Source organism: Mustela putorius, unplaced genomic scaffold, assembly GCF_011764305.1.
Source record: "Mustela putorius furo isolate JIRA1106 unplaced genomic scaffold, ASM1176430v1.1 tig00003869_pilon_pilon_pilon, whole genome shotgun sequence".
Lineage (NCBI taxonomy): Eukaryota > Metazoa > Chordata > Mammalia > Carnivora > Mustelidae > Mustela > Mustela putorius.
This window is the reverse complement of record NW_025422021.1, coordinates 30,521,571-30,547,186: the sequence shown is the minus strand read 5'-3', so window position 1 is coordinate 30,547,186 and position 25,616 is coordinate 30,521,571. Positions and strand designations below refer to the sequence as shown.

The window sequence follows — 25,616 nt, the reverse complement described above, 5'->3', positions numbered from 1 at the left end:
CTGGGATCATGACCTGAGCGGAAGGGAGAGGCTTTAACCCACTGAGTCACCCAGGAGCCCTAAATAAAATCTTTTTTAAAAAGTTAAAAAAGAAATGGGCAAAAGTTATGAACAGACACCTCACCCAAAGAGATGTACAGATAGCAAATACACATGTAAGAAGAATTCATTAGGGAATTATGTCATTAGGGAATTGCAAACAGAACAACTCACCCGTCAGAATGGTTAAAATCCAGAACACCAAGTGGTAGTGAGGATGTGGAGCAACAAGAACTCTCATTCTTTGCTGGTGGAAATGCAAAGTGATACAGCCACTTTGGAAGCCAGTTTGGTGGTCTCCTACAAACCTAGACAATCTTACTCTTCTTTGTATTTAACCAAAGGAATTAAAAACATGTCCACACAAACACCTGTACATTAATGATTATAGTAGCTTTATTCATAATTGGCAAAATTTGGAAACAACCAAGATGTCTTTCAATAGGTGAATGGGTTAACTGGTACATCCAGCCCATGAAATGTTTCTCAGCATTAAGAAGAAATGAGCTACCAAGCCACAGAAAAGCACGGAGGAAACATAAATGCATATTACTAAGTCAAAGAAAATAATCTGAAAAGTCTGCGAAATGTGTGATGCCAACTCTAAAACATTTTGGAAAAGGGAAAACTGCAGTAAAAAGATCAGCGTTTGCCAAGGGTGCGGGGAGTGGGGAAAGGGCTGACAAGGTAGAACACAGCATTTTGGAGGCAGAGAAAGGATTCTGTATATTGTAATGTTGGATACAGGTCATTACACATTTGTTAAAAACCTACAGAATATACAACACAGAGTGAACCCTAAAGTAAACTACGGACTTTAATAATAATGTATCAAGTGCCTCCTGGGTGGCTCAGGCAGTTAAGCGTCAGCCTTCGGCTCAGGGACTCGGGATTCTGGGATCCAGTCCCCCTATAGGGCTCCTTGCTCAGCGGGGAGCCTGCTCCTCCCTCTCCTGCTCTCTCTCTCTGACAAATAAAAATCTTTAAAAAAAAATATACTGTGTCCATATGATTTCACCAGTTTTAATAAATGTAGCACACTAGTGCCAAGTGCTAGTAGTGGGGCTGTGTTTGCGCGTGCGCACATGTTTAGGGGTCTATAAGAACTCTATTTTCTTCTCGATTTTCCCGTAAGCTTAAAATTATTCCAAAAAATGTAGTTTATTTAGTTAGAAACAACAACGCAGGCACCGAGGTCGGCGGTGCGCGGTCGCGTACCTGCGCCTGTGCACTCCCCGAACACCGAAGGGACGTGCGCGGGCCGCGAACACTCGGACTCAAAGCTGAACCAGAGGCAGGTCCGCAGCCCGAGAACAGAGGGGAACCTGTCAACCATTCACGCGAACGTGAAACTGGAAGACTGTGTTTCGTTGGCTGGTATCGGGCAGGTTTCGGGGAAGCTCACGAGGGCACCCTCCGTTGAAGCACGCATCTCTAGCGCCGAAGCCGCTACCGCAGCGGCTCGGGCGAGCGGTGCCCTGAGCCTCGGGGGCCCGGCCCCTCCCCCGCACTCCACCCGCACGTGCGCCGCCGGCCGCTGCAGGCCCCGCGCCGCACACCCCGCCCGTCCTCCCGGGGAGGGGGCGGGAACCTGGGGCCGCGGCCACGCGTGCAGGGACGTGCACCCAGGACGTAGCGGAGTCCCCAGACCCCGCTGCCCCCCGCGTCTGACCCAGGGCCCCGACACGCTCCCGCGCGACGCTGTGCGCAGCCCGCCGGCCGGAAGCTGGGGGGCGGATCCAGACGGCGCCCCGCCCCGCCTGGCGGGCCAATCAGCGCCCGAGGTTCATTAATACTGAAGGCACCGGCCCCGCCTCCGCCCCTCGCGGCACCGCCCGCCCGCGCAGACCCAGAGCGCGGCCGCGGACGAAGATGGCGACCGCCATGTACTTGGAGCACTACCTGGACAGTAAGCACCCTTCGCGGCCCTCTGGCCCGGCGCCCGCGCAAGGCCTCCCCACGCGGGCCCACCCCGCGGGCACCAGGTGCCGCGCGCGGACCTCGAGGGCTCGTTAGGGCGGTAGGGGCGGTCCGGCAGCGGCGGGGGCGGCGGGGGCGCGCGCCGGGCGGGGCGGGGCCGCAGGGAGGTGCGCGCGGGGGGCGCGGCGCGGGGTCCTACCGTCACGGCCGCGCCAATTCCAGGTGCGTCACGGGGAGGCGGGGGCCGGTGCGCTCTGGGCGGAGCTTGCGTTCCATGGCCCCGCCCTCCCCGTCTAGGCCCCCGCCCTCCCCGGCTAGGCCCCGCCCTTGGTCCTGGTCTCAGCGGCCGCTCCGCCCTCCCCGCCGTCGGCCCCTCCCGGACAAGTCCCGGCTCACGGCCCCGCTCCGCCCTTCCCAGCCCCCTCCGCTCTCCTGGCCCCACTCCCACCCTAGGGCCCCGCCCCGCCCCCACCGCGCAGTCGGGCTAGGGTAGTCGGGCGCGGGTGTTCGGGCGCAAGTCGTCGACCTCAGCAGCCTCGGACGCTGGGCCGTGCTTGGGGGGGGGCTCCGGGTCTGCGATGTGGGGGAGGTCTCCAGCCTGGGTTCTGTGCCGGCTCGTGCGGTGACCTGGGAGTTGGAGAAGATAACTGGCGTGGGCGGTCCCCTAGGGTGCCCGTCCTTCCGCGTGGCCTTGGTGGGAGGGGACTGGCGGGGCTGGTGTTGAGCCCAGGGATGGTCACCACGGAAAGCGGTCTGGGAGGTGCTTCCTGCAGGCGTCCTTTTGTCTACATGCAGCTCAGCTTGGGTCCTCCCGAGAACTCCTGAGCAGATGGGGAAATGCAGGCCGCAAAGGCCAAGTAGCTTATCAATGTCATGCATTCGACAGCGGAAAGCCCGCGTTTGAACGCTGCTGATCTGGATCTGATCTGGATCTGGCTCTGGCTGTGGTCGGCCTTGGCGGGGGGCTGGGCTGGGCGCTCTGGAGCTCTGTGTTGCAGTAGGAATATGCACGGTTATTGGTACCTGCCTCTCCTGCCGGTTGGGAGTGAGCCACTGCCCTGTGGGACACGGTGGGGTTCAGCTCTCCCCAGGGTGGTTGCCAGTCCAAGCCTGAGCCATGGGGGAGTCCTGGTGGGAGAGCACTAAAAAGGGGAGGCCTTTCCCTGCCATTGTCACTACTGTGCTGTCATGTCTGTTGGGGAGCTCTGTGGCTTCCCTTCTCTGTCCCAGTACCTACCCAGTGAGCCCTATGAGGACACTTGGAGGTTTGTGGATTCCATCATGCATGGGGCACCTGTGTGAAGGCTCAGGATGGAGGTGACTGCTTGATTTTTGAACACTTGCTGTGTGCTAAACCTTGGTCCTCATTTTCCTGGAACTTATTTCCAAATGGGGCAAATGGATTTTTAAAACTAAGCAAATTAAGGGGCATGAAGGAGCCCAGCAGGTTGTGAGAGACCAGGGGTGGCACTGTCCCGCAGAGCCCAGGATAGAACCAAACAGGGAGGTCCTTGGGGAGACTGTGGTGAGCCTTGAGGCTGGGGAGGGCCTGTGTGCCATTCTCTGGGTGAGCTGGGCAGCTGTCCGCTGTGCAGACAGGCTGGAAGGCTGGCCTGGAGCAGGGGGATGGAAGCGCAGTGTGGAAGGCAGTGTGGCCTGGGGTACTCTACCTATGCTGGCCAGCGTGGTCTGTTTAATTTGAAATTAATGAAGCTTGAGCAAATGCAAAGTTTAGTCCCTCAGTCATATTAGCCCCATTTCAGGTGCCCAGCAGCCCCACGGCCAATGCCTTCTGTGTTGTGTAGCTCAAATATCCTGTCTCCTTGCATGAAATACACTACACAGCACTGGCCTGCTCCACCCTGTGCACTGGGTGTTTGAATAAGGCTGGGGTGGGGGAGATCAAACAGACCCCAGGGCTTTGGTCTTACCTGCTGTGGGGGAGTATTGAGAGGGGAGGACTCGCTGGAGGTGTAGGATGGAAGGGTCACACGGGCCATCTTCCTAGCCTCTGCTTGCAGCTCAAGGGTAAGTCCTCCTCTAACTTTTCCAGCTTCCAACACCCTCTGAAGCCTGTCAGTCTTATCAGAGTTTCATACCCATCCCCCCAAAAAAGATACGTTAATCCTTCTGTTCCCCAAATCCTCACAGAAACAGAAAATGAAGTGAGCTTATTATTTGTAGACTTTAGGTATAAAGTCTGGAAGGCAGGTTTTGTCCTGCTGCTGAGAAGTACACTTCTCTGTGTTTCAGGCATCGAGAACCTTCCATGTGAGCTTCAGAGGAACTTCCAGCTCATGCGAGAGCTGGACCAGAGGACAGAAGGTAGGTCCAGGCTCTTTAGTCCAGCCTGTGGTGGGCCCTGGCAGCTGGGAGAGGTGACCCTGCTCCCCCAGGGCCCCAGGGCAGTGGGGCTGCAGCCCAGCCTTCAGCTTTGGGCCTTGGCTTATGTCTTATGGATGGTGTTGACGCTTTAAAATTCGACTTAGTGTTTTGGGTTCTGACACATCTTCCTGTGGCATCTTCACAGCTGTCGTGGATTCCTCATTCCCTTTCCTTTCTTTTAAAAGGTTTTCTGGTTTCAAACTATGTATACATAGTTAAAAAAATTTTTTTTTAAGATTTTATTTATTTGAGGGCACCTGGGTGGCTCAGTGGGTTAAGCTGCTGCCTTTGGCTCAGGTCATGATCTCAGGGTCCTGGGATCGAGTCCTGAATCGGGCTCTCTGCTCAGCAGGGAGCCTGCTTCCCTCTCTCTCTCTCTCTGCCTGCCTCTCCGACTACTTGTGATTTCTCTCTGTCAAATAAATAAATAAATAAAATCTTTAAAAAAAAAAAAGATTTTATTTATTTGAGAGAGAGAGAGAGAGAGCAAGAGAGGGGAGAAGGTCAGAGGGAGAAGCTGACTCCCTGTGGAGCCAGGAGCACAATGTGGGACTCGATCCTGAGACTCTGGGATCACGACTTGAAGGCAGTTGCTTAACCAACTGAGCCACCCAGGCGCTCCTCAAATTATGTACACATGGTTTAAACAGATAGCACTTTGCAGTCTTCTGGTATTTAGCTCCCTGTTTCTAAACATCCTGGTTTTGCTGCTGTTTCTTACTTTATATCCCTTTTGCTTTGGTCTTTATTCTGTTACTGTGGAATATGAAGGTTAGATCCCCCCACCCCCACCGTTTCCTGGCGCCATGGTGTAGACTCTGAGTCTGCTGTAGACCAGGGATGGCGTTTCCTTCAGGACCCCATGGCAGTGGCTTGCACCTGGGCCACATTTCGTGCTCTGCTTGTGTGACCTTTTTCTGAATAACTGTTTTTCTTAGCGCTCAGAATTGCTTTGTTTTCTGTATTCCATATGCATTCCCCATGTTCACTGTGTCTGCCACACGAGGTGTTCTGCCAGTCCCGAGTTCGCCCTCCTCACCAGACCTTTCTGCTGGAGCCTCCCATCCTGTGGCTTTTGTCTAGGCCAATGGCTGGGGCACTGTCTCTGCTCATCTTTGGGGCAGTACTCTGATTCCTGTGTTGTAAACATCCTTTCTTGACAACTTGCATTACTGGAGTCTTACCTGCATTAGCTCCCTGAAACACGGTACATGGGAAGGTAGATTTCTTAGAACGCTCTATGTCTGAAAACGTGCTTACATCACGATTGATGAACACTTTGGCTGGGTATAGAATTCCAGCTTGAAAATCATTTTACCTCAGCATGTGGAAGGTGCTGTTGCGTTGTCTCCCAGCTTCCCTGTTGCCCTGAGAGATCTGCTCCTGTTCGCATTCCTCACCCTTGATACATGTGCTCTTCTTTCCTTTCCTGTTTAGCAGCTCTTGGGCTGCTGTCTTTGAACCTGAGGTTTCATGTTTTGTGGCCATGTGCTTGGGCATGGGTGATTTTTCATTCATTGTGCCTTCCACATGTTTTGTAAGATCAGAATAGCTGTGTTTTTTCACTGAGCTACAATCACCTGACAGATAACAGAGAATTCTGTTATTGTGAAATACAGCATTTGTGTTCAGGAATAAGCGTAAGTGTTTGTCCATTGCTTAACAAGCTGCACCTTGCAGACCTCTCCCGGGATGGAGCAATGGGGCTTCTGGTACCTGGGGCCCTGTGTAACCCTAGTGTGCCATCCCTCCGCCAAGGGGCTCCCACCCTCAGTTTCCTCTGCAGCATGTTTTCTTACCTTCCTAAACCAAAGAGTTCTCAGTTGTATGTGTCCGTCCTTAATATGGATGGTGTCTCCCTGTGTGTCATCCTTCATGTCTTGCTTTTGTGGCTCACTGCTGCCTTCTGTGGGAAGAATCCCCATGGCTGTGTGCTGTTGGTTTGCTGTGTGAATGGACCACAGCATCTCAGTCTGTTTTACTGTGGATTGCACGTTGAGCTTGTTTCCTGTTGTCTGCACTGATGAATATTTTCCTGTATGTGTCCTAAATCTGGGGGGTGTGTATTGAAGAGTAGAACACCAGGTTGTAGCCAAGGTGAGCCCATGATTTGCTATTCCAACAGGGGATGTTGGGAATCCGAGAGGTCAGAATGCATCCTTTCTGGGAGGGCGGTTGCACATTGAACCGTCCTGGGTGTGCTGCCCAGGCTGTGGCGTCCACATGTCCCCTAGTGTTGGGCTGTCTGCTGAAGGCATGCCTGCCCTGCTCCCACTAGCGTTCAGCCAGCCCCTGCTTTGCTGCAGCTTGGCTTTTTATTTTATTTTATTTTTTTAAGATTTTATTATTTGACAAAGAGGGAGAGAGAGAGAGAGTGCACACAAGCAGGGGGAGTGGCAGAGCGAGAGGGAGAACAGGCTTCCTGATGCGGGACTCGATCCCAGGACTCTGAGATTGTGATCTGAGCTGAAGGCAGATGCTCCACCCACTGAGCCACCCGGCACCCTGCAGCTCGGCCTTGTTCAGCTTTACTTGCTAGTGTAGAATCTCTTGTAGAGACTAGCTTTTCCCCCATTTCTGTGTCAGATAAGAAAGCCGAGATTGACATCCTGGCCGCAGAGTACATATCCACGGTGAAGACCCTTTCTCCAGACCAGCGTGTGGAGCACCTGCAGAAGATCCAGAGTGCCTACAGCAAGTGCAAGGAGTACAGTGACGATAAGGTGCAGCTGGCCATGCAGACCTACGAGATGGTGAGAAGGCAGGGCAGGAGTCGGGTGGGGGGTTCGGGCTCTGCCCTGTCACTCAGGAAGGGGCCTGGGGCTCAGAGGCCGTGTGTGCCAGGTGGGCTCAGGCTTTGATGGGGAGATGCTTCTTGAGGAAGCAAGTACTGGAGTGTCCTTTGCAGGGACTGTCATCCTGCAGTTTGGTTTCCATGCCCTCTGTGTTTGTGTGTTTGGACGCTTTAGTGACTCTAAGTTTTTGTGTGTTTTTAATGCTTCTTTTTGTCAGCTCTAGGTCAAGTACTAGAATTTGTCGTGTCCAGTTTTCTCTCAAGTAGCTTTGTGTGGGGCTCCCATGGGGCACAAGCAGTTGTCCTGTGATGCACATCAAGTTGTGTAGTGAAGGAAGGCCTGCATGCTGTCCCCTGACTCCATTCCCTATCCCCTGAGAAAAAACGGGAATTTTTTAAAAAACCCGAATTAAGTTGTAGCTAAGAAGGAATACTAAAAAAGGAGAACGTAATGCTTATATTTGGGGTTTTGATGCCCAAAGCGCTGAATCTTTTTTTTTCCTTTTTTAAGATTAATATATTTCCTTGAGAGAGAGCACGTGTGCACGGATAAGGGGATGAGGGTGGTGGGGAGAGGCAGAGGCAGAGGGAGGACCTACAGCAGATTCCTTCCTGAGCCTGACAGCACGGGGCTTGATCCTAAGACCCCGAGATGATGACCTGAGGCGAAATCAAGGATCAGATGCTTAACCAACTGAGCCCCCAGGTGCCCCTGACAAGCGCTGGATCTCTACAATAAGCAGCCTGCTTTTTAAGAGTTAGGTTTCAGCAGTTGTCAGACACATTCAGGTTTTCTCTGAGTCATAATAGGGTTTGAGATTGGAGCTTGTTTCCTGACAAGGATTGGTAGAGACAGTGACGCTTGGTGTGGCTTAATGGGTTCATTGCTGTGAGCCCACTGAGTGAAGGGACGCCTTGTGTTGCATCCTTGTGAAGTCCTGGCAGTCTCCCTGGAGGCCGCCTTTGTTGGGCAGTGTGGTCACTGTCATATTCCCGTGCTTCGGCCATTGCCTTTTCTTTCTTCTTTCTTCTATCTTGTCCTAAATACAGTGTTAGAGGCCTTTTCTGTCAGAACCTGTATGTTCTTCAGATTTTTGAACTCGGGTTAAGTTAGGGTTCAGTATTATATGTCCTCATCCCCATTCCATTGCATTTCCCAGCTCCTTTTCTCATTATTGTCTCCCTTCATGGTTTTCCTGAGTAGGATTTCTTCTGTGGAGCTGTCAAAACGTGGGGACAAAGACTCTTCATAAACTGAGATAGTGGACCTTGTTTTAGGAGCTTTCTTTGTTGAAAACCCAAGTAAAGGGCAGGAAAGTACTTCCTGGTTGGTTTCCAGTGTATTTGGGATTCCTGAGGTGTTCTGCTTTCATTTTTAAGTAAGACTTGTGAGCATCCTTCTCGGTAGGTGGATAAACACATCCGAAGGCTTGATGCAGACCTGGCACGCTTCGAAGCGGATCTGAAGGACAAGATGGAGGGCAGTGACTTTGAAGGCTCCGGAGGACGAGGGTTAAAAAGCAAGTCTGTTAAGTTTTTTTTTTTATTTTGTTACTGTTATCTATGGAGTTTTGAAGAGTTTTGGTGATAAACATGTCAGGAACATTATGGGAAGTATATTTGAGTAACTCCTGTGTCCTGCTTTCGTGAATTTCTTGAGGGTAATTGGGGTTTTATTGTCTTTCAGAAGGTCGGGGTCAGAAAGAAAAAAGAGGCTCCCGGGGTCGTGGCAGGAGGACCTCAGAGGAAGATACTCCAAAGAAAAAGAAGCATAAAGGAGGGTGAGAGGCTCTTTTCCTTGTCTCTTTCTCTCCAAAGATTACTTAGCATTAGTATTTCCTTAGCATCTAGAAACACCAATGGCAGCTAACAGCGAGGACGTGCTTCCTGCATGCCCGCGGTGGGTGTAGTTCTGCATGCTTTCCACGGGCTGGCTCCGGCTCCGGCTTCGGCTCCGGCTCTGGCTCTGGCTCCAGCTGTGCTCGGCAGCCCAACGGGGTTCCCAGGGAGCACGACCAGCCCTAGGGTTCTCAGCTCCTGCGCGGGGGAGCTGGGTTTGCGCTGGGCGGTCCGACTCCACAACCCACGCTCTTAGCCACTGTGTGTCCTGCCTCTCGAGAGACACTATATTTATTGACAGTTCAGGCTAAGCCACGCTTTAACAGCTAAATATATAGCTGTCCATTGTTTTATGTATAAATATATATTTTGGATATATTTGTTATTAAGTTGCATGACTGCATTTATTAAATATATGTATTATTTACCTTGAACTTCAGAATATTTCATTTAAAGCTTTCTCCTACCTGCTCCCCGCCAACCCCCAAGCTACTGTGTTGCTTCACAGAAGTGATTTTTAGAGTACAGAGAAAACAGTAAAGCATCTGGTGACTTCCGTGGAGGTGGTTTTCACAGTTAGGGGGAGACCTCAGAGAGTCTTTCTTGACCAAAAAAAGGGAGAAGTTTTGGTTCTTAAAGGTGGTGTTTAAACTTTTAAGAAAAACTCCAGATACCATCTTGCAGTATACAAACGCAGAACAAACATGTAGTTTAATGAACTCCTCTGAGGCACATCCTTGTCTGTCACTGACTACTGCCAGAATCACTTTTATGTACCCTGTTGAAATCATAACCTCCTTCCTCTACCCCAAGTGAACATGACCCAGACTTATGCCATTTTTATGCCCATTCTTTGTAGTTTTGTTCCCAGCATGTACATTCCTGGACACTATAGTTTAATCTTGCTCTTTTTTTTTAACCTTTTAGTTAATTTTATTAAGGAATAATTTATATACAATAAAATATTCTTATTTTAAGTTTACAGTTCAGTGCTGTATTCAGTTTTTTTAAAGTTATGGAACTATTGAGCCTTTCCATTTCTTCTTGAGTTAGTTTTGGTAATCTCTATCTTTCAAGGAATTGGTTGTTTCATGAGTCATCAGATTTATTCACATCAGATTATTAATAATGTCACACAATCGTTTTTCTGTTGTAGGATCTGTAGTGATGATTCCTCTTTCAGACCTGATGTTGATAATTTATGTTTTCTCTCATTTTGTCTTGATCTTCACACAGAATTAGATTTTGGCTTCATTGGTTTTTATGTTTTCTCTATTGTTTGTTTTCTATTTCATTGATTTCTGCTCATATATTTTTTGGGGGGGTGGGGCAGAGGGAGAGAGAGAGAATCTTGGGCTCCATGCCCAGCATAGAGCCTGATGCAGAGCTCAGCCTTATGACCCTGAGATCATGACCTGAGCCCAAATAAAGAGTCAGATACTTAACCTACTGAGCCACCCATGTGCCCCTATTTCTGCTCATATTTTTATTTTTAATTCCCACTACTTGGATTTACTTGGCTTTTTTTTTTTTCCAGGTTTTAAGGTGGAAGTTGCTTAGATCAGTGATTTTCGTACTTTCGTCTTTTCTAATATAAGTATTTAAAGCTATAAATATTCTTCTAGTTACTATTTTAGCATATCCCAAAAATTTGGATATGCTGTATTTTTATTTTTATTCCATTCAAAATATTTTAAAAATTCCTTTGTGATTTTTCTTTGACTCATAACTTATGTAGAAGTGTGTTCTCAGCTTCCCAATAATTTGGGATTTTCCAGGTAGCTCTCTGATCTCATTTTTTAAGTTAATTCTGCTATGATCAGAGAATATCATAAATAGAAATAATCTGAAATTGATTAAGAGTTGTGTTATGGTTTATGGTCTAGTCTTCCTATATATTCCTTATACCCTAGAAAAAAAGATTTTCCTCTGGTGTCATGTTTTACTGTTTTGGGTGGAGAGTAGCTGTCAATCAGAAAGCTTGGTTGGTAGTGTTGTTGGTCTTCTGTATCCTTACTGATACTCGTTTATTCGATTGATAAATTGCTAAGGGAAGAATGTTGAGTCTCCCAACTCTAACTATGGACTTGTCTGTTTCTCCTGTCAGTTTGGCTTCACATTTTAAAGCTATGTTACTAGTTGTTACCTTCGCATTTAAGTTTTTCTAAAAATAGCTGACTACTTCATTGTTACGAAGTGTCTTCCTTTTTTATTTCTTGTATTATTCTTTGTTTCGAAGTCTACTTGGTCTGATATTATGATGATCACTCCAGTTGTCTTATGATGAGTTTTGGCATGGTGGAGCTTTTTCCTTTTTCTTCCTTTTTTTTTTTTTTTTAAAGATTTTATTTATTTATCAGAGAGAGAGAGCGAGAGAGAGCGCGTGCACGCACAAGCAGGCAGAGGCAGAGAGAGCAGCAGGCTCCCTGCTGAGCCAGGAGCCTGATGCGGGACTCAATCTCATAACCCTGCGATCATGACCTGAGCCGAAGAAATCGGCTTAACTGAGTGAGCCACCCAGGTATCCCTTTACTTTCAACATATTTTTGTTTTTGTATTTAGAGTGGGTTTCTTGAAATCAGCAAAGTTGGGTCTTGCTTTTTTTTATCTAGTCTGAGAATTGCTGCCTCTTTTTTACTGCAATATTTACAGTCTCAGATTTATTTATTTTTAAACAAAATTTTTTTGTCATTTCCTAAAACCTGATCAGTTTTTGAACTTTTTTTTTTTTAAAAGATTTTACTTATTTATTTGACGAGAGAGATGACAAGCAGGCAGAGAGAGAGGAGGAAGCAGGCTCCCTGCTGAGAGAGCCCGATGCAGGGCTCGATCCCAGGGCCCTGAGATCATGACCTGAGCCGAAGGCAGTGGCTTAACCCACTGAGCCACCCAGGCGCCCCTACAGTCTCAGATTTAATACAATTCCTGATACGACTGGATTTAAATTTACCCTCTTGCTGTTAGTTGTCTCTGCTTTTTCTTATTTTAGTGTCATTTAGATTAATTAGGTTTTTTTTTTTTAAAGATTTTATTTACTTATTTGACAGACAGAGACCACAAGTAGGCTGAGAGGCAGAGAGAGAGGAGGAAGCAGGCTCCCCGCTGAGCAAAGAGCCTGATTCCAGGACCTTGGGATCATGACCTGAGCCAAAGGCAGAGGCTTTAACCTACTGAGCCACCCAGGCGCCCCTAATCAAATATTTTTTAGTGTTTTTTCCCCATGGACTGTTCTAGTATGTACACCCTGTTCATTACGTGAACTTCCAATGATATTACGCTATTTCATGTTTAGTGTAAGGTCCAACCCAAGTATTTTTACCTCCTGTCCTTTGTGCTTTTGTCAAAAGTTTTACTTCTACGCATGATATAAGCCTCAAAACACGTTCTTATTTTAGGTCTAAACCATTATTATATTAAACAGATTTTCAAACGTTTATTGTCACTCTACGCACATACCATTTCCACTGCTTTTGTTTCATTATGTAGATGCAGATTTTCCTCTGGTGTCATCTCTTTCCTGCCTAAAGAACTTACTTTAACATTGTTTTATAGTGCAGGGCTGTTGGTGATGATGAATGTCCTCAAATATTTTCTCTGAAAATGTCTATTTTATCTCCTTTTTTGAAGGATGTTATTGATGGATATAGAATTTTAGATTGACTTTTTTCTTCTAGCGCTTAAGATGTCCTATTGTCTTTCATCTTGAATTGATTCTGATGAGAAATTAGTGATAATTTTTATATTTGATTTTTTTATATGTAAGTGGCTTTATTTATTTTTGCTGCTTCTAAGATTTCCAATCAGTAATTTGATTTTTAATAACTTAATTATGATTTGTTCTGGCGTGGGTTTTTTTTTAATGTGTATTCTGCTTGGAGCTCATTGAGTTTCTTGGAACTGCTGGTTTATATTTTGTATCAAATTTGGAAATTTTTCAGACATTCATTCTTAAAATAGTTTTTTCTGCTCTCTTTTGTCTTTTTTATTGGACTCACATTACATGTACATTAGCTTGATATTTTCTCACAGTTCACTGAGGCTCTGCTTATTTTTTTGGCCACTGTTTTTCTTTCTATGTGTCTGGTTAGTTTGTGTTTGGATAGTTTCTATTACTTTATCTTCAAGTCTTTTCTTCTTTGATGGATATAATCTTATATCCATCTAATTTAATCTTAATTTAATCTTAGTTTCCTTTAGTGAATCTTCCACTTAAGAGATTCTTTTTTTTTTTTTTTTTTTTTTTTTTTTTTTAGATTTTTTTTTTTATTTATTAATTTGACAGAGAGAAATCACAAGTAGACAGAGAGGCAGCCAGAGAGAGAGAAAGAGGGAAGCAGGCTCCCTGCTGAGCAGAGAGCCCGATGCGGGACTCGATCCCAGGACCCTGAGATCATGACCCGAGCCGAAGGCAGCGGCCCAACCCACTGAGCCACCCAGGCGCCCCACTTAAGAGATTCTTTTAAAGAAGTTCTTTTTTTTTTTCTTTTTTTTTAAATTATTTATTTATTTGACAGAGAGAGCAATCACAAGTAGGCAGAGAGGCAGTCAGAGAGAGAGGAGGAAATAGGCACCCTGCTGAGCAGAGAGCCCAATGTGGGCCTCGATCCCAGGACCCTGGGATCATGACCTGAGCTGAAGGCAGAGGCTTTAACCCACTGAGCCACCCAGGCGCCCTAAAGAAGTTCTTTTTATTTCTATTTCATACTTTCTGTTTTTATTACATTTATATTTTTCTTTATGTTTTTGAACACAAGTATTTATAATAGCTTTTTGAAAGATCTTTTCTGAATCTATTTGTTACTTCCAAATATATTTTCTTCTTTTTAAAGACCAGTTTTTTAAGGTATGATTGACATACGGAAAGCTTTACATATTTAACTTATACAATTTGAATAGTTTCGGCAGGTCTGTTTATTAACTGGTTTTTCTCGTGGTTGAAGCATTTTTCTGCTTCTTCACATGTCTAGTGATTTTTCATGGGATGTTAGTGTGAATATTACGTTGTTGAGTGTCTGCATTTTGTTGTCTTTGGTTCGTGAGTATTGAATTTTTTTTTTTTTTCTAATTTTTGTTCAGTGGTTTAATCACCTGTGGATCAACTTGGTCCTTCATGACTCGTTTTTTTTTTTTTTTTTTAAGATTTTTTTATCTATTTGAGAGAGAGAGGGAGAGAGGGCAATGCAAGCCGGGGTGAAGAGCAGAGGGAGAGGGAGACGTAGGCTCCCTGCTGAGCAGGGGGCCTGAAGTGGGGCTTGATCCTGGGACGCTGGGATCACGACCTGAGCTGAAGGCAGATGATTTACCAATCGAGCCACCCAGGTGCCCTCGCAGGCTCGTTTTTAACCTTTGTAAAAGAACCCTATTTTCTTAAAGGGCCAGATAGTAAATATTCTAGGCTTGCAGGACATATTGTCTTTGTTGTGACCACTCACTTCTGCTGTTTTATATCAAAACCATCTACAAAAAGTGGCTGTGTTTCCATCAGACCTTATTTACAGAGATAACCAGCCAGCTGCAGGCAGCACTTTGCCAACCTCCAGTTGAGGGTAGCCTGGTTGCTGGAGTTGCTGATGTCATCCTGCTGAGGTGTGGCCCTTCTGGGTTGTCTTCTGAACGCCTGTTGACTGTAGTGTGGCCTCTCCCGGCAGGCTGGCTGGAGCTGTAGCACCACCAAGCCTCTGTTGCTCAGCTCACAGCGCGCCCATGTTCTCTGTCTGGGCTCATGGATTCTCACCCTGGGCACGGCTTAGTTTTTTGTGAAAAACTCAAAGTGATCCCTTTGCAGATTTCTAGAGCACATTCTCTTTACCCTCGTCCTTTACAGCACCTCACCAGCAGATTCCAGCAGCCTTAACCTCCTGGAAATTTGGGGTCTTCCTCCGTTTGACACACTGTGCTGTATTTGGTTCTCCTGTTGGTGGGCTGGGCATGGGAAGTGCTGCCAGCAGGGCTCACCTTGTTTGTTTACCTTCGCCTGGGGTTGCAGTCCTCAGCTGCCTTTTGTCAGTGTCTGGAAACAGCTGTGTGACATGCTCTGTCCTGTTTTCTAGCTGTTCACAGTAGGATACAAGTTCAGTGCCTGTTGTTAGGTCCCGGTTGGAAGTGGAAGCTTTGTTCTTTTCTTGTGTCGTTAAGCCCTGTTAGTCTCTTTCGTTTGGGCGTTTGTCTCCTTCCCTTTCTTTCTTCATAATTTTCCTTTCAAAGAACCTGGACTGTTTGACTCCTGGCATTTCCCAGGGTTTTGATGTTGCTGACAAGACACGAAACCCCAAGAGCATATCTTCACTAAACATTAAGACAATGCTTCTCCTCATTTGCTCCGGGGATTTGTTTGAATTTAGACTGGGGTCACCTGGTTCCTTGAGCTGGCGCTCTGTGGGTCTGGCGGAGTTGAGCCTCTCCTGAGCTTCTCCTGGGGTTGCAGCCACATTTTCCTGCTCTTTTCCGCATCCCATGGTTCTTCGTATCTGTCTGACTTCAGGGTGCCAGGAGTATGTGGGGTGAGATTTCTCCCCAGGAGTTTCTTTTGCTTTTGGAGCAGGCAAACTGAGCTGCGTGGGGGCTAGAGGCCCTTTGCCTGGGCCTAGTCCCCTCTGATGTCGAAACCTCATGAGGGGAGACCCTCCCCCATTCTTGATGGGAACCCATGGTTTATTTCTCCTTCTTGAAAGGCTCCCTGTGTGGCTGGGCAGCGCTCTGGCAACGCGTAGCTTTCCCGTCCTGTGTCCTGCCTGCCGTGTTGCAGTGGCTGGCAGAGGTCAGGAGGAGGCAGGCCCTTTCCCCAAGAGCACCACACAGATCTTTGCTCAGCCTTCCTGCCACTCTGCCACAGCTGCAGGGCCTCCGGGTTCAATAAACAGGCTATGGGGTTCCTCCTGCCCTGAGTGTAAGGGTTGCAAGTGTCTGCGGCCATGCTGGCTCGGTGCATCCCCGGAGCACAGCCAGTCCTTGGCTGAGCCCAGGAGTGGGGCAGCCTGCCAGCTCGGCCACCGCCCCTCCCTTGGCCTGGGTGCTTCTGGCCTATGTCACTCCACAGCTTTGCCAGTGTCTTTAAAACGTGGTCTTAGCAGCTTACTGGGCCTGTTTTCTTGACTTGTAGCTGCAGGGTTCTGAGTCTTCCTGCTCCTTGCTGATCAGAACCCAAAGCACAGTAGCCTCTTATGGAGACAGCAGGTGCCGTCATTGGCCTCCTTCTCACCAGGGGTCCCCTTGTGGGGAACAAGGCCCCAGCCTCCCTGGCGGGGCGTTCACCTGACTGTGCTCAGACCTCATGGTGACCCATGTGTCTTGCCGCTGCCTATGTGGACACACTTGAGATGAACGAGCATGCAGCTTCTCCCTGGACAGAGCTGTGACAGTGCACATTGCCGACCACTGTCTGATGGCGCTGAGGAGGTGGACCGTGTGGCTGCTGCTGCCCCAGCTTTTCTTCCTGGCTGGCTGCAGCTGAGAAGGGGAACTTCGAGAGGGGAGGTATGCAGAGCTCCTTGGCAGGCAGGTTGGGCTGGACTTGGCCCTACTGTGTGAAGTCCTTCTCCACGGCCCCCCAGAGCAGCTGTGCTGCTCCTGTCCTACTGTATGGATGTCGGGACAGCCCAGAGGAGCTCACTGGGGTGACAGGTGTGTGAGGGCTGCATGAGCAGCTCTGGGCCTGCTCGAAGTCTTGCTCTGAAATTGCTCCTCGCAGCGGAGGTTCAGACACTGGAGGGGGGGTCCCTGGGCTGCCTGGGGAGGGGTATCCACTGTGTCTAGGGAAGTGAGCTCAGAGGACACCGCTCGTGCCCAGCATGGCTGACATGAGATTTGTAGCCTGCCTGGTGGGCTTGGCCTCCCTGGGACCTCCTGGCATTCCCTTCCACCCTCCCGCCCCAGAACCCCCTCAGCTGAGACTGGAGGGAGGCGGCCCTTGCACCTGGGGAATGGGGGATCAGGGCTGGTGTCAGCTCGCCGTGTGGTAGTTGAGTCAGGCTTTGCCAGCAGAGCACACAGAGCCGCCGAAGCGCAGTTGGCACATGGAAGGTGCGTGCCCTGAGTGCGCCTGTGGGGGACCCCACACGGGTTGGCACTGAGCATCCAGGTGAGTGCCCGGGGGTGGAAGCCCACTGATGGGAGGGACACATCCAGCAGTGGGTGAGGGTGTCAGGCCAAGCCGAGAAATCTGCTTGGCAGAACAACTGGGGACCATGTCGCTGCCTGGAGGGTGGCTGAATGCCTGGGGTGTGTGGAGAGCTTGTAAGCATGTGTGAGAGTGTGTGGAGAGCATGTGAGCATGTGTGGAAAGTGTATGCATGTGTGTGGAGAGTATGCGTGTGTGTGGGGAGTGTGTACGCACATGTGAGCGTGTGGGGAGTGCGTGTGAGTGCATGTGGAGCAGGGTACCTTTCTTGATGCATCCAGATTTCAGATAAAAAGAGAAAGCCCTGTCTGTTCCCAGAGACAGACAGCAGCTCAGCTGTGGAGGGCAGAGGCTGCGACAGGCTCTGGAGCCTTAAGGGACATCACTTGCTCCACCCGAGGGGTGGTGCTCTCTGTGTGGGACAGCCACTGGGACAGAAGATGGCGCTCTTGGGGGTGGTCCTGGGACAGGATGGTGCTTTTGTGGGGGTACTAGGACAGAGGATGGTGGGGGCTGCGCTGGGATGGAGGATGGCAGTCTCGGTGGGGGTTGCTGGGACAGAGGACAGTGCTCTTGCGGGGAGGTGCTGGGACAGAGGATGGCAGTTGGTGGGGGGGTGACCCCGGGACAGAGGACGGCAGTCGGGAGGTTGCTGGGACAGAGGATGGTGGTCTCGGGGGCGGGGGGGGCACTGGGATGGGGGATGGTGGTCTCTGGAGGGGGTACTGTGATGGAGGATGGTGGTCTCCGGGTGGGGGGTGCTGGGATGGAGGACAGTGGTCTTGGGGTGGTGCTGGGATGGAGGACGGTAGTCTCTGGGGGTAGGGGGGCACTGGGACGGAGGACAGCAGTGTGGCATGGAGGCACAGGGCTAAGCCTGGGATCTGACTGTAGAGGCACAGAGTGTTTACTGATAGAGAGTTTGGGAGAACAGGGTGGCAGTAGCTTCTGGGACATACCATCGGTGTGCTTCCATGTGACATGCGGCTGTTTCTTAGCTCCCTCTCAAGCTCCTGGTGTGAACTGGCTGTGTCTCCGCGGCAGTTGCGTGTTCTTGATTCTGGAGGGGGAGGGAGGGTGGTCTTTCTTTGCCAGTCAGAGCAGAGTGTCTACATTGTTCGGTAGTGGCAGGGTTCTTTGAAGCTGCCAAATCACGGAAAGGGTGAGCACCCCAGCCCTTCACGCTCTCTCGCAGGCGAATGTTCCCTTCAGCTCTCCCCACTGCTCAGCTGCAGGGCTTTGGGCAGCCCACAGGGAGGGAGGCTTGGGCAGGCTGGATTCTGGCTGGGCCACTGGTTTATGATCTAGAGGGGCAGTGGAAGTGGGGAGCAATAGGCCTGCTTCATGGGGGTGGGTGGGTGGCGGCGCCATGTCAGAAATGGCCCGCTGGCAGGGCCATTTGGGAGGGGGTTCCCAAGACTGACAGCTCCAGGAATGGGGAGGGCATCTGGAGATTTCTGCGTTTTGGGGTGAAGGTGCCGTGGGCATGTGTGGGGTGGAGATGTGGTCCTGGGTGTGTGAGTGAAGGCGGCAGGGTCAGTCTTGGTTGAGGTCCAGGGTTCTCCAATGTCATCAACTGGGCGGCTGGTGAGTTGGGGGTGTGTGCCTCCACCGAAGGAGAGGATCCCCAAGAGGCTGGGGAGGGTGGATCTGGGGCAGGGGGGTAAGGGAGCCCAGGAAATAGGTCCTGTCTAGATGGAGGGACAAGACAGAGATGGATTCGTGCCCCCAGAGTGGGGTCAAACCCCAGTGCTGGGTGGTGAGTGCCTCCCCTCACATCCTCTGGGGTGCCTTTGTGCCCCCCTTGTGCCAGGGGCATGCTCCATCCCTGCCCGCCTGTGCTCACGGCCGGGGTTTCCCTGCAGGTCTGAGTTCACCGACACCATCCTGTCCGTGCACCCCTCTGATGTGCTGGACATGCCTGTGGACCCAAATGAGCCCACGTACTGCCTGTGCCACCAGGTGTCCTATGGGGAGATGATAGGCTGCGACAACCCAGACGTGAGTGTGGGCGCTGGCATGGGCTGCGGGCGGGGCCGGCATCCCTGGTAGTGGGGTGGGGGTTGCGGGTGCTGGGCACGGGCTGCGGCCTGGGCCGTGCACCCTGGTGTCTGGCCCATGGAGTACAGGAGTCCTGACTGTGGCCTGCCCTCTACCTTGCAGTGTCCTATTGAGTGGTTTCACTTCGCCTGCGTGGATCTGACCACAAAACCCAAAGGAAAATGGTCAGTATGGGGCGCTGCTCGGTCCTTCCCCGTCTGTGGGGCATCCTACACGCCGCTTCCCTCTGAACTGGGCCCCCCAATGCAGTGCTCCTGGTTCTTGGGGCTGAGCTGCTGGGGGGACAGCTGCTGCCCTCCTCATCTGGGGCCAGGTCTCTAATGACATTTGTGAGATTCTTGGAGAGAACAGCTGTTTTGATTCTTTTTTTTTTTTTTTAAAGATTTTATTTATTTGACAGAGAGAGAGACCACAAGTAGGCAGAGAGGCAGGCAGAGAGAGAGAGGAAGGGAAGCAAGCTCCCCGCTGAACAGAGAGCCTGATGTGGAGCTCGATTCCAGGACCCCGAGATCATGACCTGAGCTGAAAGAAGAGGCTTAAGCCACTGAGCCACCCAGGTGCCCCTGTTTTGCCTCTATTTATTGAGGTAGAGATACTCTGAAATACAGGTGTGAAATGGAGAGCTCTTGTCCCTGGAGAAGTTTTGGGAAAAGGCAAAGAGCACAAACATTAAGATGGTTGCAAACTTGGGCACAGGCTGGGCACCTGCTGAGGGGCCTCTGTTGCATTGGGAAGGTGCTTGGAGAGTGTGAGCCCTTTCTTTTCCTGATCCTTGGGTTCAATGGCAGCAGCAGCTTTTGCGTTGTTCTGAGATTTCTGAGGTTTCAATAAAACCCAGGTTTTATTTATCTGTGCTTAGAAGGGATGTATACCCTAAAATGAAATCCTGGAAATCTTGTTCTCCAGAGGAGAGGAGAAAGTCCCAAAGGACAGACTGTGTCATCCCAGGTTTCAGTGGGTGCCAGCAGACCCGGCACCGGGTCACCTCAGGGAGTCTGAGCAGCCATGGGACTCGCCCCTGACAGAGCCCTGCTGCCTGGGCGGGCACCTGAGTGGGAGGTGTGGGGCTGCTGGCCCACCTGTGTGGCAGGTGTGGCTCATGGTGGGGCACGAGGCAGGGAGATTTGGTTTGAGTTGTTTGTGGAAATCTTGGGTGGAAGAGTCCGCAGGTGATGGAAAATCATTTTGCTTCTGGGAGGGCCGTGCAGATGGGGATCCCCCCACCATGTGCTAGAAGCAGGGTAGGACGAGCAGCGTCGGGAAGGCCAGGTGGGCCCCGCCACTGCTGTGTAACTCTGTGTTTCTCTGGGGTCTTTCCAGAAACACAGGGTTCAGGCAGCTTCCCTTTTAAGTAAGCCTGCAGCTCTGACACGTGTTCATGCCGCACAAGTGTTACATAGGCCTGTTTGCTGCGGGGGGGGGGGCTTCGCTTCCTCTGGGGCTGCTGCAGTAGCGTGCTCGGCGGTCACTTCCAGGCACGGACCCAACCCTTGCAAACAGGCCTGGGGCTGGGATGGGCCCATTAGCCGCCTCCTGAGTCAGGAGCCAGGAGAGCCGAGGTGAGAGCAGCGTCCTGCTTGCCCAGGATCACCAGGGAGACCTGGCTACTCATGCAGGTCCTAGGGCCCATCAGCACGCCTCGCTGCATGTGCCATGCACCGTGCTCCACTGTGCTTGGTCCCCAGTGTGACTGTGGGTGTGACCTCCAGTGTGATCAGTGGTGACCACAGGAGTGCCCAGGGATGACCAGTTAACTTGACTTTGAGGAGCATTCGTGGGCAGAAACAGTCTTCCTCACTGATTTGTATCTGTCGACTCCAGAACATGCTGGCCAGGGTGACTCAGTGGGGTTCCCCTTGCGGGGGTTTCCCAATGCGACAGCTGTGTGCTCTGAGCACTGTCCCCTGGCACTGTCTTGGCGGTCCCGGGGGGCAGGCTGGGGCCTCAGCACCCACAGGGTTGATCCCTGTGTCTTTCTTCTCAGGTTCTGTCCACGGTGCGTTCAGGAAAGGAGGAAGAAGAAGTAAGGTGGATGCCCGGACCAGAAGAGCAAGTTAATATATTCCTTCTTCACGTTGCAATATTTTCTCTTCATTTTAAAACTACCTTGTTTCCAATGATATTTAAGAACTCAGTGGCCAGTTGTAATTCTGGAGACTTCCTAAAACAAACAAGAATCCTCCCGAGCCCTGTTTGCACGAAGAGTGGTCTTACGGGGACTCGTCATGATGACTTTGTTCTGGAGACGTGGTACCGGCTCTGTGCCGGAGAGCTGAGCCTTCCATGGGCGCCGTAGTGGGGACCGTCCAGCCCATGCGCTGCCGTCCCTCTGTAGCTGAGGCGCAAGCCCGCGTGCTCCATCCTGCTTTCCTGGGGCTGCCCCAGCTCGTGGGGCAGCGCATCTGTCCCCTGCGAGGCCTTGCCGGAGTCGTCTGCCGTGTTTGGGCTCTGCACCAGGGCCTATGGCCTGCCTGGGCCAGGTGGGCTCTCCCTAGGGGCGGAGCGCTCTGTTTCACTGTGCACTGCCTGTTTCCGTCTGAGCTCCCCATTCCCTCTGTGAGGGTTTCATCTTCTGGAGTAGATGGCTCTCTGTCAGCACGCAGCGGTCGTTCCCGTGACTGGCCCACGGGAGCCGTGTGACAGACAGTGGGTGCGCCGTTTCTCTGGGAATTCCTGACGTTTTTACTGTGAAGATCAAATTATCATAACAGCATGGAGATCGTGGGTCTGTGTGTCTGTGAAGTGAGTCCAGTCCAGTGAGACCTGATTTTAAACCTGTTCTGTTGCACATGGGTCGGTCAGCAGCTCCTGTCCAAGGGGACAATGATCATGTGATACGATTTGTGAATTTCTTGTGCCACACAGTCCTGGAATGAAGCTGGCAAACTAGAATGTGTCTTCTGTTTAATCTGCATTCACCAAACCAGTCCTGAACCATGTTTTTGGGAATAGTTGGGGGAAATTACATATGCTTGGTGTGTTGCGATCCATTTGTGATGGTGCGTAGTGTGACTTCTGGGAACATGTGTGGACTTGGAGACCCTCCGGCACACGTCTAAAGGAGTCCGAGGAGTCCTGAAGAAAGGGAACCTGTTTCTGTCCTCGAGGCAGGAAAAGAAATCCAGGAGGCGGTGTCAAGATGTGACATTCCTAACTGATGAAGAATCTTGCCTTCTTTATCAGGAGACCTTCTGGAATGGTGCACCTGCTTCCTGCAGTGACCGTGTCTACCATATGTTCTCGCCTTTTCTTTAATATTTCACCAAGGGCAGGAGATGACGTGGAGAGAAACTTGGGGGACTGTGTCCTGCGTGGCCACTCCTCACCAAGGCTGTTTCCAGTCGGTAAATGAGAGGTGAATGTTAGCTTTGACATCAGAGGGCCGTGAGCCTACATCTGTGGTTCTCGGTGGGTCAGCCCGTGCCCCACGTGCTGTCCCACTGTCCCTTCGGGGCTTCCAGGGCACTGCAGGTGGGGTCAGTTGGAGAGTGCCACCCTTTCGGTCCTGTGCTGCATGGTTAGGGTAGGGGGTCAGCAGCTGGCCTGACGAGCTATCCCAGAGCCAATGCCTTCCTGCTGCCAGAAAGGAGGGGTGGGGGGCTCAGGAGGAGCACCGGCCAGCTCGCGTTCCTCGGTCTCAGTTGTGGCCAAAAACGAGGCTCGTTTGTATTTAGTCACTTAGATTTTTGTTAACACAGGTGTTTAAAGATTGTGGGGAATAAATTGTGGAAAACTGTTTCCTTCACTCTTTTACCAGTCTCTGTGGAGAGGGCAGGTGAGCGCATGAGTTTGTGATGGCCCTTTGGAAGCTGCTTTACTATTTGCACTGCATCTTAGAACACTTCCCGGCTGCCGTCATCACGGGAAACTGGTGCCTAGGGGGTGGCTTGGTTGCTGGCCGGGGTGCCTGGTCCGGGGCCTCGCTTGCAGCACAGGAGGGCCGGCCAACTTCCCTGTGGGGTTTTGCGTGTCACCAGGTTACAGCCCAGCGACCAGCCTTCTTTTTGTAGGTCTCTGTGCCTGCTGTCTCTTGCGTTCACCTCTGTCGGTTACATAAATATCCCTGGAACAACATGGGTAGGTAGAGCTTTGGAGAAGACAAGACGTGAGCAGAATAGGAAGATTCCCTCCCCAGAACACTGTTTGTGTCAACACGGATCCGCTGCCCCTTCCTGACTGCGAGTGCTGCCCATAGTCGCAGCAACACCCAGCAACGACTGTTTGCTGAGGAGACCAGGTCCTCCCTGTTGGCCTGGCTCCAGTCCTGCAGGGGTGGCTGGTGCCTCTGATGATCACCCCATGAGGCCTGACCGCCGACAGTGGGGTGATTCCCACCAGATCCTGTGCGCCTGCCGGGCACCGGACCTGACCCGGAGGTGGCTGCAGAGCCCTGTTCCTTGGGTTGAGTGGGGGTCTGGGCTGGGCCCAGAGGTCCCTGTCTCAGCTGCACTTGAGCCAAGGGCCGCGGGACTTCCTTGCAGAGAAGGGGCACCTTGTTCAGAGGACACTCAGTGCTGTGTTAGCAGTCAGTAGGTTGACAAATAGCCTCTCGTTTTCCTGTAGAAGAACACACGTTGCACTTCCAAAAATAATGTGTGAAACTGAGCCCCCCGTGGCCGTTGCCTATAGAGCTGCTGGCTGGGGCTGCGGATAGAGCTGGGCCTGCGTGCCTGGCCCCGGGGTGGCCAGCTGTGAGATGTGACCAGCCACGGCCACAGGAGCCTGGTGGCTTCTGGTCTGCGCAGGGATGACGGAGATTTGCTGGGACATGTGGGGACGATGGTCCTGTCCCGGGCAGCCACGAGGCACTCCCGACTTGTAGCTGGCTGCCCAGGGCAGGGTTGGCTTTGAGCAGTAACACTGTCCTGAGAGCAGCTCCCCTGTGTGGCCGTGGCTGGAATTCGGACACTTGTCATGGGCCTTGGAGATGGAAGGTTTTCCCTAGTTGTTAGTGAGCCGGGACTGGTCCTCATTCTCTGTGCCGAGAGAAGTTTTAAAACAAAGTCTAAGAAAAATGTTCTCATTCAGAAGAGAGTTCTATGAAGTTTCTTTCTTTCTACAAATGTATTTTGTGGTGTTCACTTTTACCACATTTCATCCAAAAAGATGATGCAGCTTTAACACGAATGTTACATTTTATTTTCAAGGAATTATCTATGTTCCCTTTGTAAAGGAAAGATAATATTGTAAATCTTTTTATTAAATAATGTAGAGATGTATATCTGTATTTTTGGATCATGTTCTAGATTATGGATATATTGTTTAATAAATGAAGTATTTTTTGGAACAAAGGTTTGAGAAGGAGTCATTCTAGGAAATGATAAACGCTCAGTGCTATGGCCAGAGATGGTAAGTGGACCCTCTAGTGAGCTGTGAGGGTCATGGCTTGGCTGCCACTGTGTCCGGAACTGGTCCCCAAGCCCCAGAGAAATGTCCTTGTGGACTACTTGGAGTTGCTCTTTTATAAAGGCATAAAGTGCTTTCTCTGGAACAGAGGTCTGCACTCCCAGATCTGCACAGGCGTGAAGACCCCTTGGGGAACTAAATAGTACTTAGGACATTTTTCCTTGAAGAGTGTTAATGGTCAGGGTCCTGAAACCCAGCTTGGTCACCACAGTGGACAGGCCCAGCCTCTCCCCTGTTTTCCAGATGAAAACCAACTCACAGACCCAGAGTCCTAACTGGAGGTCGGGTGAGGTTCTGATGGAAGGGCCTGGAATGCCTCCACAAGCACACATTCCCTCTGGGCACTTCAAGGGTCCCTGCAGCCATTTGTTGGGGTGACTGCCTAGAAAAAGGGAACACCAGTGGGGTGGGTGTGGTAATCTTCACTGGCTCTGAGTGGTTAGTAAGTCCCGGAGGTCCACAACGCCCCTGGTCGACTAATCCAGGAGGGCCTACCATTATCAAGTGACAGGTGACATTTGTCTGAGTGTGTCCACAGACTCTGCTTGTCTTCCCACAGTTGGAATGTGCCATTGAAAGAGACCTAAAACCGGCAGAATCCCACATGGATTCACATTGACCTGTGGAGCAAGGGCCATTACCATAGGGAAGCCAGGTGGATGTCTTTGGAATGTCCTTTTCTTGCCAGGACAGTCATCCAAAGGCAAAATGCATCCCTAGTGGGAAGACTTAGTGGTGACGTATGACATACTTAACACAGGTAGACAGGAGGTGGGTGGGTTATAAGGAATGTAGTTTTCTGGAGACACAGGTGATGCGTCCAGCTGCAGCTGCTGTCCCCATCTGGCATCACTGCCAGAGTTGCCACATGGCATGCTGTCACGGATCTGGCCTGTGCTCGTTCTTTCGGCCAATTTGCAACACCATGAGGAACCATTTGTCCTGTGTGACGAAGCCAACAGGGCACCTCCACAGGCTGGCCTCCGTCCTGTGGACCAGATGTCTTCGTTATTTTAACATCCCCAAAGCATTCTGTCAGCTCCACTGTCGGCATCT

General features: G+C 50.7%; 1 protein-coding gene across 2 annotated transcripts; it reads left to right on the top strand.

Annotated features, from left to right (window-relative positions):
• Nucleotides 1-1,845: 1,845 nt before the first annotated feature.
• On the top strand, nt 1,846-22,890 carry ING5 (inhibitor of growth family member 5). Of its 2 annotated transcripts, none has more exons than XM_004743804.3 (8): nt 1,846-1,948; nt 4,213-4,284; nt 6,931-7,097; nt 8,547-8,658; nt 8,829-8,919; nt 18,959-19,094; nt 19,257-19,318; nt 21,139-22,890. In XM_004743804.3, exons 1-8 carry the CDS (start codon nt 1,912-1,914, stop codon nt 21,179-21,181), a joined length of 720 nt encoding a protein of 239 aa, XP_004743861.1. In that variant the 5' UTR covers nt 1,846-1,911; the 3' UTR covers nt 21,182-22,890. The 2 variants fall into 2 exon arrangements, with proteins under 2 accessions (XP_004743861.1, XP_004743860.1); XM_004743803.3 differs by having other exon boundaries at nt 8,826-8,919.
• The last annotated feature ends 2,726 nt before the right edge of the window (nt 22,891-25,616 follow it).

Bases quoted from the DNA above. Each gene is read 5' to 3' on its own strand.
- ING5 (XM_004743803.3), top strand. From the start codon at position 1,912: ATGGCGACCGCCATGTACTTGGAGCACTACCTGGACA. The intron at 1,949-4,212 runs GTAAGCACCCTT...TCTGTGTTTCAG, and splicing joins CTTGGAGCACTACCTGGACA to GCATCGAGAACCTTCCATGT. The intron at 4,285-6,930 runs GTAGGTCCAGGC...TTTCTGTGTCAG, and splicing joins GCTGGACCAGAGGACAGAAG to ATAAGAAAGCCGAGATTGAC.